This window comes from Euprymna scolopes, chromosome 38, assembly GCF_053919585.1.
Source record: "Euprymna scolopes isolate OS-2025 chromosome 38, ASM5391958v1, whole genome shotgun sequence".
Classification (NCBI taxonomy): Eukaryota; Metazoa; Mollusca; class Cephalopoda; order Sepiida; family Sepiolidae; genus Euprymna; species Euprymna scolopes.
In genome coordinates this window covers 32013299-32026080 of record NC_136519.1, presented here as the reverse complement: position 1 = coordinate 32026080, position 12782 = coordinate 32013299, and the positions used below count along the sequence as shown (strand labels likewise).

The 12782-nt window shown below is 33.9% G+C and overlaps 1 protein-coding gene across 1 annotated transcript in view; it reads left to right on the top strand.

Moving 5' to 3' along the window:
* LOC145263118 (S-adenosylmethionine decarboxylase proenzyme 1-like) overlaps window positions 1-12782 on the top strand; it is a 139676-nt gene that overhangs the window by 114734 nt on the left and 12160 nt on the right. The window contains exons 7-8 of the mRNA XM_080120061.1: window positions 2472-2526; window positions 4645-4725. Coding sequence (XP_079976187.1) covers window positions 2472-2526; window positions 4645-4725 — 136 coding nt within the window. The remainder of the gene's footprint in view (window positions 1-2471; window positions 2527-4644; window positions 4726-12782) is intronic.

Below are 12782 nucleotides of genomic sequence, written 5' to 3'. Positions count from 1 at the left end.
ACACTTGTAGGGACCGATATAGATTTTAAAAAATTTACTTGTAAGGGGCTATATAAATTTTAGCTTAACTCATAGTTAAAAAATAATTAAATATTTATCATTTTATCATTAGTACCAGTAGTCGAAAAAAAATTTTAACCAAAACAAAAACTCTGATATATGCATATATTTTTGCAAACCTACAAGTAAACATGTTGAGGTTGATCTATAGATGTTTGTGTTACGGGTAGTTTAAAATCAATAAATATTTGTTTTATAATAAAGAACAGCAATGGGGGATTTAATTTTAATAAAAAAAAATAATTAAAATAATTTTTTTGGCATTAAAAATTAGGCACAAAATTTTCTTGATTTTTATATCCCCAAAAAGTTTTGATTTTCTTTTTCGATTAACACTATTTTTCATTGTCATTTTGGTTGCACTGTTTTTCTACTACTAGAATAAAACGGGGGTTGCACAGGCTTGAAAAGTACTTGAATTCCTGACTTTTTCATTGAAAAGATCTTATTTCTAATATTACCTCCAAAAATCCATGAACATCTCTTGAAAAGGCCTTGAAAATGTTATTCTTTATGTCCAGTAAAAATCTGTGTTGAAATGTTAAAAATAAAATCGAAATTAATACTGTTAAATTAAAAAATACTTAATAAAAAATGCCATTAAAATATTTTATTAAATATTGAAATGTTGGGAATTTGCCATTGGATAATCAAGGTGGGGGAATCATTTTTATTTCTTGTTCTTTGGGGAGAGGAGATTCAAATCTCCCTCTATTTTTTCTCTCATTTCTAATTAAAAAATTTTTTTGGGGGGAGGGGTAGTTGTGATCGCTATGAATAAAGATAACCCCCTCCCCCTCCAAAAAAAACAAAAACAATTTCCTTGCACAGCTGGGAATCACTGTAGATTGTATAACAAACCACAAATTGTTTTGAAAACTTGCATTTTGTCTAGAGAAGGCCTTGAAAAACTTTGAAAAGAAAAGAAAATTTGTACGAACCCTATAAAAGCAAATGGTAAATGCCTCATTTAAAAAAAAAAAAAAAAAAAAAATTAAATTAAATTGTATGAACAATAAGTAAACATTTCTCTTCAGGCTTAAGGGGACATTTTCTTGAATTTTTGTTGGTTTACATTGGTAATCTTTTAAACTAATGCATTTCAGGTGAAAACATTATTACCTACTTGTGTGTTATGACGAAATTAGTATAAATTACAAAAATTACAAAAAAAATGATCCCTTGGAAAAATAATTACAAGTAAAAATAAAATTTATCAAATTATCAAGTTTAATTGTATGTGGAACCAAGTTATGATAAACAAGGGAGATAACTCTCTATTTAAATTGACAAATTAAATGTCCGCCATTTTTAAACTAATGTATTTCAGAACGTAATTGTGGCTGATTTTTTGTTAAAAAAATAAATTTAGCACATCTAGGGGATCATTTTTTGTAATTTCTGGAACTTATACTAATTTCGACATGGCACATAAGTACATAATAATCTTGTAACCTGAAATGCATTTGTTTCAGAGATCACCAATTTTTTTTAAGTTTGATACATATTTTTCTGTTTTTGTTTTTTTTGTTTGTTTTTTTTTTTTGTAATATATCTCACTCTAAGACCATTGTTTATTTTTTTATCAATCTTTTTTTTTTTCTTTTTTTTTTTAACATTTCCAACAACAAAAAAATAGTTTGGTCTAATTTTATTTTAGATGTTCCCTTAAATGTGCAGACTGGAAAATAGTGTTGATGCTGTTAATGTCATAAGGAAAATATGATATCTGTTGACGAACATTAGAGAATCAATGACAGAAAATTAACAGATTTAAATAATTATTTTGCAAATAAGATTGCTAAATACCTTTTTAATTTTTTTTTACTTAAAAAAATTTGTCTCTTAGGATTCCAAAATTAATAGATCTGTTTCCTAGAATTTGAAAATTTACAAATCTAGCTCTCTTTGGATTCCAAAAGATTTGCAAGTCCATCTCTCTTTAGATTCCAATGACAAAATTAGATCTAATTATATTAGTAAATGCTTCAAAAAATCATCAACTGCTATTTAAGTAAAAAGCATTTTTTTCGGCAACAGATTTTTATGATAAGATTTAATTTGTAAAGGATGTTACTAAATTTGAAAAACCTACTGAAAATGTAAGTCAAAACATAAGATATGTAAACTGATTTTTACAGAAATAATTAATGCTTAAAGTAAAGTATCCTTTTTTCTTTTTTTTTTTTTTTTAATATAATAAAAATATCCATATTTTGTATGAATATACTATTTTCCATTGCTAAAAAACATTAACATAGTTGTTTAAAAAAATGATGACTTAACAACACACGCATACAGAAAATGGCCTTTTATTATGAAGCCAATGTTTATTTCCCTTTTATTTATTGTTTTTTGTTTTTTTTTTATTTAGCTTACCCATGATCATATTCTTTCGTTTTTTTCTGCAGGTATCTCTACACAATTGATGATGAAAAGATCTCGGAGCCGGATCAAACATTTGAAATATCCTTTTTTGGTTTTCCTTTAATTTTTAGTCTTAATTATTCCATTCCAACTAAAGACTGGTAAAATTAAACAAAACATTTAGTTCTTTTTCAAAATTCCCCCTATATTAAAAAACAAAAATTAAAAAAAAAATTGTATGACTTAGCTTTCTTTCATCATCATGGGTACCTATCATCTCAAAAATCACATAAACTGGTCAAGAAGTTTTATTTATTTATTTAAACCAATTTTTTGGAGTATCTGAGAAGTAACTGTATTGCCTGCCATTTTAAGACTAAGGGAGAGAACTCAATAATTCATACTTACGAAAAATGATTACAAGTAAAAATAGAATCTATTGAATTATCAAGTTTTAATTTTAGACCAAGTCAATGTTACAAACAAGGGAGCTAATCCTTAACTTTAATTGACAAATTGTGAAAATAATATCCAACATAAGAACATGTTATTAATAATTTTAAAAGTGAATCCTTATATATATTAGTGATGGGACGATTCCAATATTTTCCCGATTCCGATACAATTTCTGATTCTGATTCTTTATAAATATCTAAATATTTAACTATGAAGTTTTTTTTCTCCCGATTACTGTAAAAATGCATCCTAAATGTGCCCATATTTTCTCAAACGTAAAACAAACTTGTGAGGGTGTGATCTTGAGATCTTAGTCTTCCTGGAAGTGTAAAATCAATAAATATTTATTTTATTGTTACTACAAGCAATGGGAGATGTTTTATAAAAACAAAATAAAATAGATAATTAAAGGAATCGGTTCTGACATTCGAAAATAGGCTCAAATTTTCCCGATACCGATTCCGATACTTCAAAAAGCTCTGATTTTTCTGATTCTCGATTCCGATTAATTGTCCCAATATATATATATATATATATAACTGTATATAAAGAGATCCTTCACCTTTTGAAAATTTGATATTGTCAAAGATTTTAATTAAGTCAGTCTTTGATAATTAAAGATATATAAGCAAGTTTTAAGAATATTTTTTTACCAAAATCATTTTTAAGCAATTAATGAGAATTCTGAGGCATTACAACATGATTTGTTGTAATGCTTCCAAATTCCTATTATTCACTTAAAAATGAATTTTAGTATCAGGGAATTCTGGACAAGAACATCACATTAATGTCCCTTTTGGAAGATTACAATCAACATATAATGATACTTAGCCATATGTCAATATTTTTGCTCTAATTTTGATGAAAATTCATTACATGATTTGGAATCTAAAATATGCCTAAAAATTAGAGCTTATGCTTAAGGAGTCTTAATAAAAGATTAAATTCAGGACATCTTGCTTAATAGATGTGCAATAATTATGGATCAAATTTAATACAAACTTGAAATATTTGGATTTTCAAATGAGAAGTTGTGCCCATATACCTCCTATAGACCTTTTTAAAATTTGAGAGTTATGGAATATTTATTGATTGATATCTAATATCGTTAAAATTTTATAAAAATCAAATCTGAATTTCATGAAGGGCTCAACTCCTTTTCGTAAAATTGCATTAAACTAAATATAACCTGTATTTCTAACCGTTACATTCAACAGTTGTCTTCCAAAATTCATAATGATTGGTTCATTTTTTAGAAGTAGAGAATCCTTTATATATATATATATATATATATATATAATACAATTGTTATCAAAAAATATCTATAACACAGCAAAACTTATCAAAAGAAAAGCTCAACACTATTAATAGAAGAAAACATTGAATGAAAGATGAGGAGTTACATATGACTTTATTATATCCTCAGAACAATAAAGAAAAAAGTAAAATTAAGAAAAAAGAGGCATTTCAAAGCTAAATGCTTCTCGTCAAAAGAGAAGAGCCTGAATTAATCAAATATAAATAAAAACTGGTTTAATAGCATTTATATATGAATTGAGTATGAAATAATAAGATAATATGGTAAAAAATAATTAACAAATAGAATTCACTCCTTATATATATATATATATATATATATATATATACACACGCATACACACATCAGGTGCTGTATATAGAAGAAGGTCTCCTCATCCAAGTCTATCACTCTTAGGTTTATTTATTTATGCGTTTGTCATGTTTTTCTCTTAACTTGCTTACTTACTGATGTGGGATATGAATCCAGATAAGATGATGATTTTTACACGGGAAGTTAGCCTGGATGGGCCGGATGCAAGCAAGGTAAGTCGTTGCATTTGGTTTGGTTCAATATTCTTTCACGGATCTGTTGCTTCAAATTTTCACTTGTTTCCATCAAGCAGAATTTCATTTTGTCTTCATGCAGCTAAAAAGTGACTCCTGGTTTGAGTTCAGTATTAAGAGAAATAGCATATGATTTAAATTATGACACTTAAGTGAATCCAAAGTCATAAAATAATGAAAATACGACTAAATTATGACAAAGACATGTCTTACACTTTTAATATTAAGTAAATTGAAAGTCATAAAATAATGAAAATACAACTAAATTATGACAGACATGTCTTACACTTTTAATATTAAGTAAATTGAAAGTCATAAAATAATGAAAATACAACTAAATTATGACAAAGACATGTCTTACACTTTTAATATTAAGTAAATTGAAAGTCATAAAATAATGAAAATACAACTAAATTATGACAAAGACATGTCATACACTTTTAATATTAAGTAAATTGAAAGTCATAAAATAATAAAAATATGGCTAAAAATCTAAATTATGATCGAGATACAGAAAAAAATATACAATATGAAAACTTTTTCAAAGTCTTTGAAATTGCACTTACCTCTCCCAGGCATTGTTTCCTCACTCATTTTATCCCTAAAATCAAATGGTTAAAATAGTCTACATATTATAAAAAAGACAAACATACTTCACTTGATATAAAATTCAGAGGAATTATTGTATTACTTGATCTTAAAACAGTTTACAAACATTTCCCTTAAATCCTCCAAGTACAAGACCCCTAAGGGTTTCTGTATCTCTAGTGACAGTGAGACAGTGATTTGTCCGAAGCTGGATAACAGTTATTGAAGCTGTTTAGAAATGTTGTTACTTTCGTGATACCTTTAGAGCACAGTACAACAGGTGTAATTGCTAACGTTAGGAGACCTTTTCCGGTTACTAATCGACAGAGCCTTACCACTTGTTAACCAACGGGAGAGTTAATTGGATGTTGTATGTATGCATTGTGATCTATAGAAGTAAAACCTGGCCAGTGAGGGATGAGGATATGTATTGCATGGGGAGAAATTATGTGTGAATGAAACGATGGCTTTTTAATACAAATCTCAAAAAAAGGGGCTTAGTTCTGGTGACCTTGGAATAATTAAATCTGAACAGTATAGGTGAACGGATTCTTATTTAGAATTCAATCTATTTTTTTTAAATACAGAAAAATCTTTATGGTGTACGTATCTGTCACAGAACGTAGATGTCATAGTCCAAAAATCACGTAAAGTGATCAAGTAGTTGCATTTTTAAGAAAATCAAATTTTATAAATATCTGTGAAGTAATTGTCTCTGCCACCATTATGAAAAAAAAAAATGTCAAGAATCAAAAGGAGACAACTAATCAATAATTCATATCTTTTAGATTTGTTATAATGCCGACGAATTCCCATTAATCACTTAAATGATTTTCTTTATAAAAAAAAACTATTTGATCAATTTGTGATTTTTGGAATGTGACATTTCCGCTTCGTGACAGGTACGTACATCATAAAAATATTTTCTGTAGTTTTTATTTTTTAAATTAGGTTGAATTCTAAATAAAAACTTAGAAATATAAAACGGGAGACTTTAATGGTATAATTATGTTGAAAGAATAGATTAGAGTTCTTGGGTTAAATGTTGACGTAGCAGGTTCAGTTTAGAGGTCGAAGAAAACTTGGAAAGAAGTGATAAGGATGGATTTGAGAGAAAGAGGGATACATAAAGACCTGGGCAGAGATAGGTTAGTTTGGAAGTTTCTTAAAGTTATCCAGCACATGTCAGCATTCGTACTATTTGTGTTTCATTTTCCATGTTTCGCTCGATGTAACCTCCGACCTTCTTCAGGTGTATTTTTGTTGAAATTGGGAATTTAGACGTAATTTCTAACGGAACTCTTTATTTACTTCACATTCCGTCAGCCATGACTGGATAGAGGCCCTAAGTAATTCGCAATTGAATTTTTCGGTTGCCCACACTGAGAATTGAACCTTCAATCTTCAGGAGAAATATCACTTTTACAATTGATTTTTTTCAAGGACTCTAACCACTGTGCCACAGGTCATTGCGGACAGTTCTAGTACAAATTTTGGAAGCCTTAAAACTATTTTATTTCTAGTTGTGTATATATATATATATACTTTTTTTTTTTTTTTTTTTTTTTTTTTTTATTACATTTTCACCCCAAACAAGGCAAATTGCCACTTTGGTGTAGGGGGCTACTATCAGGGCCAACAACTACTGGGGTACTATGTAGGGATTTGGGCAGCAAGGTGTCGGTTCACGTTACACTTGAACTTCTGCACGTCAGTACTGTTGGGGAAGCAGGGACCTGGAATGGAATTCCAGAGTCTTGCGGTTCTGGGGAAGAAACTATTGGAGTAAAAAGATCTTTTACATCTAGGGACCTCTACAGTGTGGGGGTGGGATCTAGTAGCCTGTCGGGTTTGTCGAGGGTGCTCGCGTCGTGGGGGCACAAGTGATTGCAGTTCGTCAGAGCATTCACCACTAAAATACTTGTAGAAAAGGCAGAGGGATGCAACATTTCGTCGATGGGACAGAGGCTGAAGCTTAGATGCCAGTTCAGGGCCTATCAGGTTTGCGACTCTCTTTTGAACCTTGTCAAGGAGCGAGAGACTAGTAGCAGATGCACCAGCCCAGATGTGGCAGCAATACTCCATACATGGGCGAATGGTGGCCTTATAGAGGTACAGGATACTTTCGGGTGTTAGTAGTTTTCTAGCACGGTAGAGAGAGCCTACCTTTCTTGCAGCGGCCCTGGCAATGCCTTCAATGTAATTGTCCCAACTCATGTTTCCCGTGAACGTTAGGCCAAGGAGTTTGAAAGATGGACTCTCAGATAAAGAGTCGTTGGCCATTGCTATGGGTGGTAGAGAGGGTTTCTTGTAATTATTGAATGAAACTAGTTTAGTCTTGGCAGCATTGAATGCGACCAACCACTTTTGTCCCCATTCCACTACAGATTGGAGGTCTTCCTCTAGTGTTTCTGCCATTTCTTTAGAAATGTGTTCATTCGTCTTCCTGTCGTGTCTGCCATAGAGTGTAGTGTCATCAGCATATATACCCATCTCAGAGGCAATGTTGTCGGGGAGGTCATTTATGAATATCAGGAACAATAGAGGTCCAAGGATAGAACCCTCGGACACCCCCGCATTTATATCGTATTGTTTAGATGTGCGACCGTCGAGGACTACCTGGATTTTTCTCTTATCTAAGAAGGATTTAATTATGTTAAGTATTCTACCAGTGATACCGTATGATCTGATTTTACTGAGGAGACCCTCATGCCATACCCTGTCAAAAGCCTTAGATATATCTAGAGCTACCGCTCTGCCTTCCCCCGCTTTGTCCAGTGAATGGTATATACGTTCAGAGATCACAGTGAGGATGTCTGCTGTGGAACGGGCTTGTCTAAATCCATATTGTTTGTCAGTCAGTAGTTTAGCATCTGTAAGATGATGGACTAGAGCATGGTTAATTATGGTCTCAAATATTTTGGCAAAAAGTGGGAGGAGGCTAATGGGGCGATAATTTGATGGGTCTGTCCTTTCGCCAGAATTCTTGAATACTGGTACAACAGAAGCAGTTTTCCAACAGCCCGGAAAGCAAGCTTCATTAAGACATTTGTTGTAGAGTTTGGAGAGAACTGGAGCTACTTCGGCTGAGCACTTTTTTAATAGCACAGCTGGGATAAGATCGGGTCCACATGCTTTTGAGGTGTCAAGGTTTTTTATGATAGCATGCACCTGAGCAGGGGTGGTTTTCAGATCGTCTAGTGTGGCGTCTGTCCGCATAGGAAAGTCAGGTAGGGGGTGGTTGGAAGGGTCCAGTGTGGAGTTTGAGGCAAACCGACTGGCAAGCATGTTAGCCTTGTCGGTTGCTGAGGAGACAACCTCGTGATTGTTGGTTAGTGGGGGAATTGTTGATTGCCCATTATTTACTACACTGTTGTAGATTTTCCAGAAGTCTCGAGTTCCTAGTTTTTGTGCTTCGATGCGCTTTTTAGTGGTTTCCGTAAATTCTCTCTTAGTTGTCGCTATTTCTTTCTTAACGTTATTTCTAGCTTCTATATACTTCAGTCTGTTTGAACTGGACTTATGTCGGTTAAACCTACGGTATGCATGCTGCTTTTGTGTAATGGCAGTTGCACAAGTCGACGTAAACCATTGGGGAGAGTGGGGCTTACTATAAAATTTCCGCATGGGAACATGCGCTTCGATTGCAGTTTTGAACCAGTCAGTGGTCTCGTTTGCACATTGTTCAGCAGGGAGAGAGAAAATATTTTTCCATGGAGCATCTCTAATTAGTTCCCTGATGGCTTCCCAGTCAGCCTTATTATAATATCTCGTTGTTTTGAGCACTGGCTCTTCAGTTTTGGGTCTAGAGTTTAGGGCGATTTCAACCATTATCACTGCATGGTCAGATTACTGTATATATTATCTTTTATCTATAACTAACGGTTCCCATATTGTGTTAAATTCTATACTAGGTCTATTTAGTAATTGATTATCGCCTAGCATATTTGCTGCTTCTTTAAGTCTTCTTACTCTCTACTGTTCTTCTGTCTATAATACTTACTTCGTCCCATAATAGTAGATGGTTTCCCTTTTCCTGTCAGATATCGTCCGTCATACCTGTGCTGCCCTCGCCAAAATGCTAATTGACAGCTTGCTTGGACAGCCAGATAAACTCAGACGCACAAAGAAAAAACGAGCACGTTCCAATTGAGAAAAATACATTTATTCCTCAGTGAATCAGGTAAAAATCTGAAAGAAATAGAAAATAAAGGAGAGTGAGTTCTATTGAGATGGAGAAAGAAAAAAAAATACTAAATAAGATAGAAAATAAATAAACATTAAGGAACAAACTGCAAGGAAGGCTAAACGTTCACTGTCCACTGACAGTTTAAATGCTTCCAAATTCCCTTCAACGCCAACAGTCTATGATGTAAAGGGAACGAGAATGCTATAGCAAGAATTAGCTTGTTTCAAGAAATTAATGGCAGTCTAAATAAACTTAATTGCATGGAAATATAGTAAGCATATTTTTCTTTGAATGGAAGAAATTTAGTAAGATTCACTTAAACAAAAACACTGGAGAAATTAAATAGAAACATACCCAGTTATTTGACCGGCATAAGTGAGCGTGGACTAAATACGTCCATCCACGTTAGGCTAGTTAGAGTGGAAAGAGCGTGCTTACTTGAAAAACCTGCTACTATTACCAAGTCTTGTCATAATCACATCGACGAGAATAAAAAAAAAATGTATTATGAATTAAAAATAGCTATAAGAACGCTCAAGGTTGAATAATGGAGATTTTATAACGAGACCGATACTGCACTACCCACACCGGGTGTCCTTAACCTTGTCGGATTCCACCCGATATAACAGGTGTTCCTTCAATCGTACATTGTCCCGTCACAAGTTGGCCTGTTGATCGTCTTTACCCACTGTGTTTTCATGGTGGGGCGCTTGCCTCTCGATCGAATTGTCTCCTACCCTGTGTAGGTAGTCTTCGGGTACATCAATCATTCCGCTGGTCCTTGTCACTTGCTGCAAAATGAAGAGTCCTCACCACAAACAAAGAGAACTCCGGTTTATAACAGTAACAAACTATTTATTAATTTCATTACTTCATAACAGCTACTATTTAAATTGAGGTGACTGACTATAGCAGTGAAACGATGTAAGACCAGACCAGTAAAGTCACAGATTTCTCATTAACACAGGCTAGTTAACATCATAACATCAGGCCCTGAGGGCTCCCAAATTGGGAGTGCTTGACCAGCCCAGCCGTTCAGTTTGCTGGCTATGACTCTACTCTTTTTAGAATTCCTTTTTCTAAAAACCCAACCCCTTTTCCTCACCTCTCCTTCAGAGAGTGGTTACAAACACCCTTTCTTTCTTCCTCTCAGAGCCCATCTCCACCAAACCTCAACCCTCATTTGCACTGAGGTTTTTACTTATCAAATTAGGAGTGTTTAGTCATTCCAGGTCGAACAACGCCCGGCAGCGACCCCCACCCCTGACCCCCACTCCAAGCCATCAGCCCCAATCAGCCAAGGATCCCTTGATCTCTTCACACCTCTCAACAGAGGTTTCAAAAACAACCCTTCATGTTAACAGACACACAACAACAATGAGATAAAAACAATTATTTGTTTTTTCTCTTTCTAACAAAATCCCACAGACATTTCTGTTTTGTCCCAATCAGACATCACACTTCCTCTTCTGCCCTCTCTTCCTCTATCCCGTCCGGTCAAACACCCCCTCTCACTACAATATGTACCTCTCTGCATGCATTCATGACGCCAATAGTGTCATATCCCTTCCATCCTTATGGTGGAAATGCAGCCATTGCAGCATTTCCACTCAGCCCTGCCAGAAAAACAAAGAAACAAATTACCCAGTATAAACCCCAAGTAAAAAGTTCAATTGCAACCCCAACAGTTTCTGAGTCAGGGATTCTATATTCATCTACACATGCATTATTTTAGTTTTTTTTTTTTTTTTTTTTTTTTTTTTTTAATTTTTCTTTTTACTTTACTATTCCTTTTAAGGTGACTGCAAACTACGTGCATGCAAAACAGTTTTCTCTTTTTCATTTTCAGTCCTTCTTTATAACTGCAACTCATCAAACCATGTACATGCAAAGCATGGGGGTTCTTTCACTTTTTTCCCCCTTTTCTTATATCTCCACGACTTAATCTATGTGCATGCAAAACATTTTTTTTTCTTCCCTTTAATTACAACCCATCAGACCATGTGCATGCAGAACGTTTTATTTTATTTTTTCACGCCCCCCCTTTTTTTTTTTCCATTTTTAATTTTTTTAATTTCGGTCCTTCTCTACGACTTGGTCTATATGTATGCAAAACAATCTCTTTTTTTTTTCTTTAGATTTTCATTTTCAGTCCTAGTTCATAATTTTGTTCAGTAACTGGGAAGGCTCAGCCCATCTTCAATCGCCATTTGCTGTCTCAAAATAATGTGTCACCTGAGATCTCAATTGGTTCTAGGCCTTTCTGCCTATTTAATTCTACTCTAAAATTGTTTGCTGGGGGATTATTTTTACACACATCCAATTTTTCAACCTATTTTTGTATTTTATTTATTTATTATTTTTTTTCACTCAATTCTTTACACGAAGAGAAAGAACTCACTTCCTCAGCTCATGCACACTTCTTGGCATCGGGAAAATTTCCCAATGATATTTCGTACTTCAACAATGTCAGAACCTTCTCAATGGACTGCATATCTCCTGCCAACCTGCAGAACACTTTTGCTTATTGCACAACCATCATCTGCTATCTCACAGAGCATCTCCATTTACACCCCATCATTTCTTCACAGCAGTCACAAATATAAAAACAACACAACGTGCCAGCCAAGGAAGGTGCACACCGTTCCTCCTAACTACCCAGGTGCAAAGAACTAGGTCTCCACCACAGCCAATGTTTCCCAAACCATACTTGCACAATATCACACTTTCCTGTGCAGCTTTTACTAAACTCTATGATACCCGAACTTTTTGTACCTTCACTTGTCCCATAAGCATTCTCTCACTCGGAACAAGGGGCAGCATCCGCTCTGATGCCACACCCAACATGCACCATTCTCATCCAGCGAAGGAAAGATCTTCCCCAACCGAGGCAATCCTACTCTTCACTCCCGGAATTTGTCCCAGCAGCATCATTCTGGCCTGGGACCAAGGGTAACAACTGTTCCAACACTACACTCAACATATTCAATCCCCGTCCTGTGAAGGAGAAATCCTTCTCGACTGAAGCATTTTTAATTTTTTCCAAAACAGAATATCAGCACCGTTAGTTTCTGTAAGACATTCTACTTGACAGTTTAAATGCTTCAGAACTATTTACCATGCAATTGATTTCATTTTTTATGTAAATTTCCAGGCTAAATGATTTTTTTCTTTGACAGCCTAAATGTTTTAATGCCACTTCTAACCAATTTACCACTTCACACCCTATGAAAACTCTCAGGCCAAATGATTTTCTATT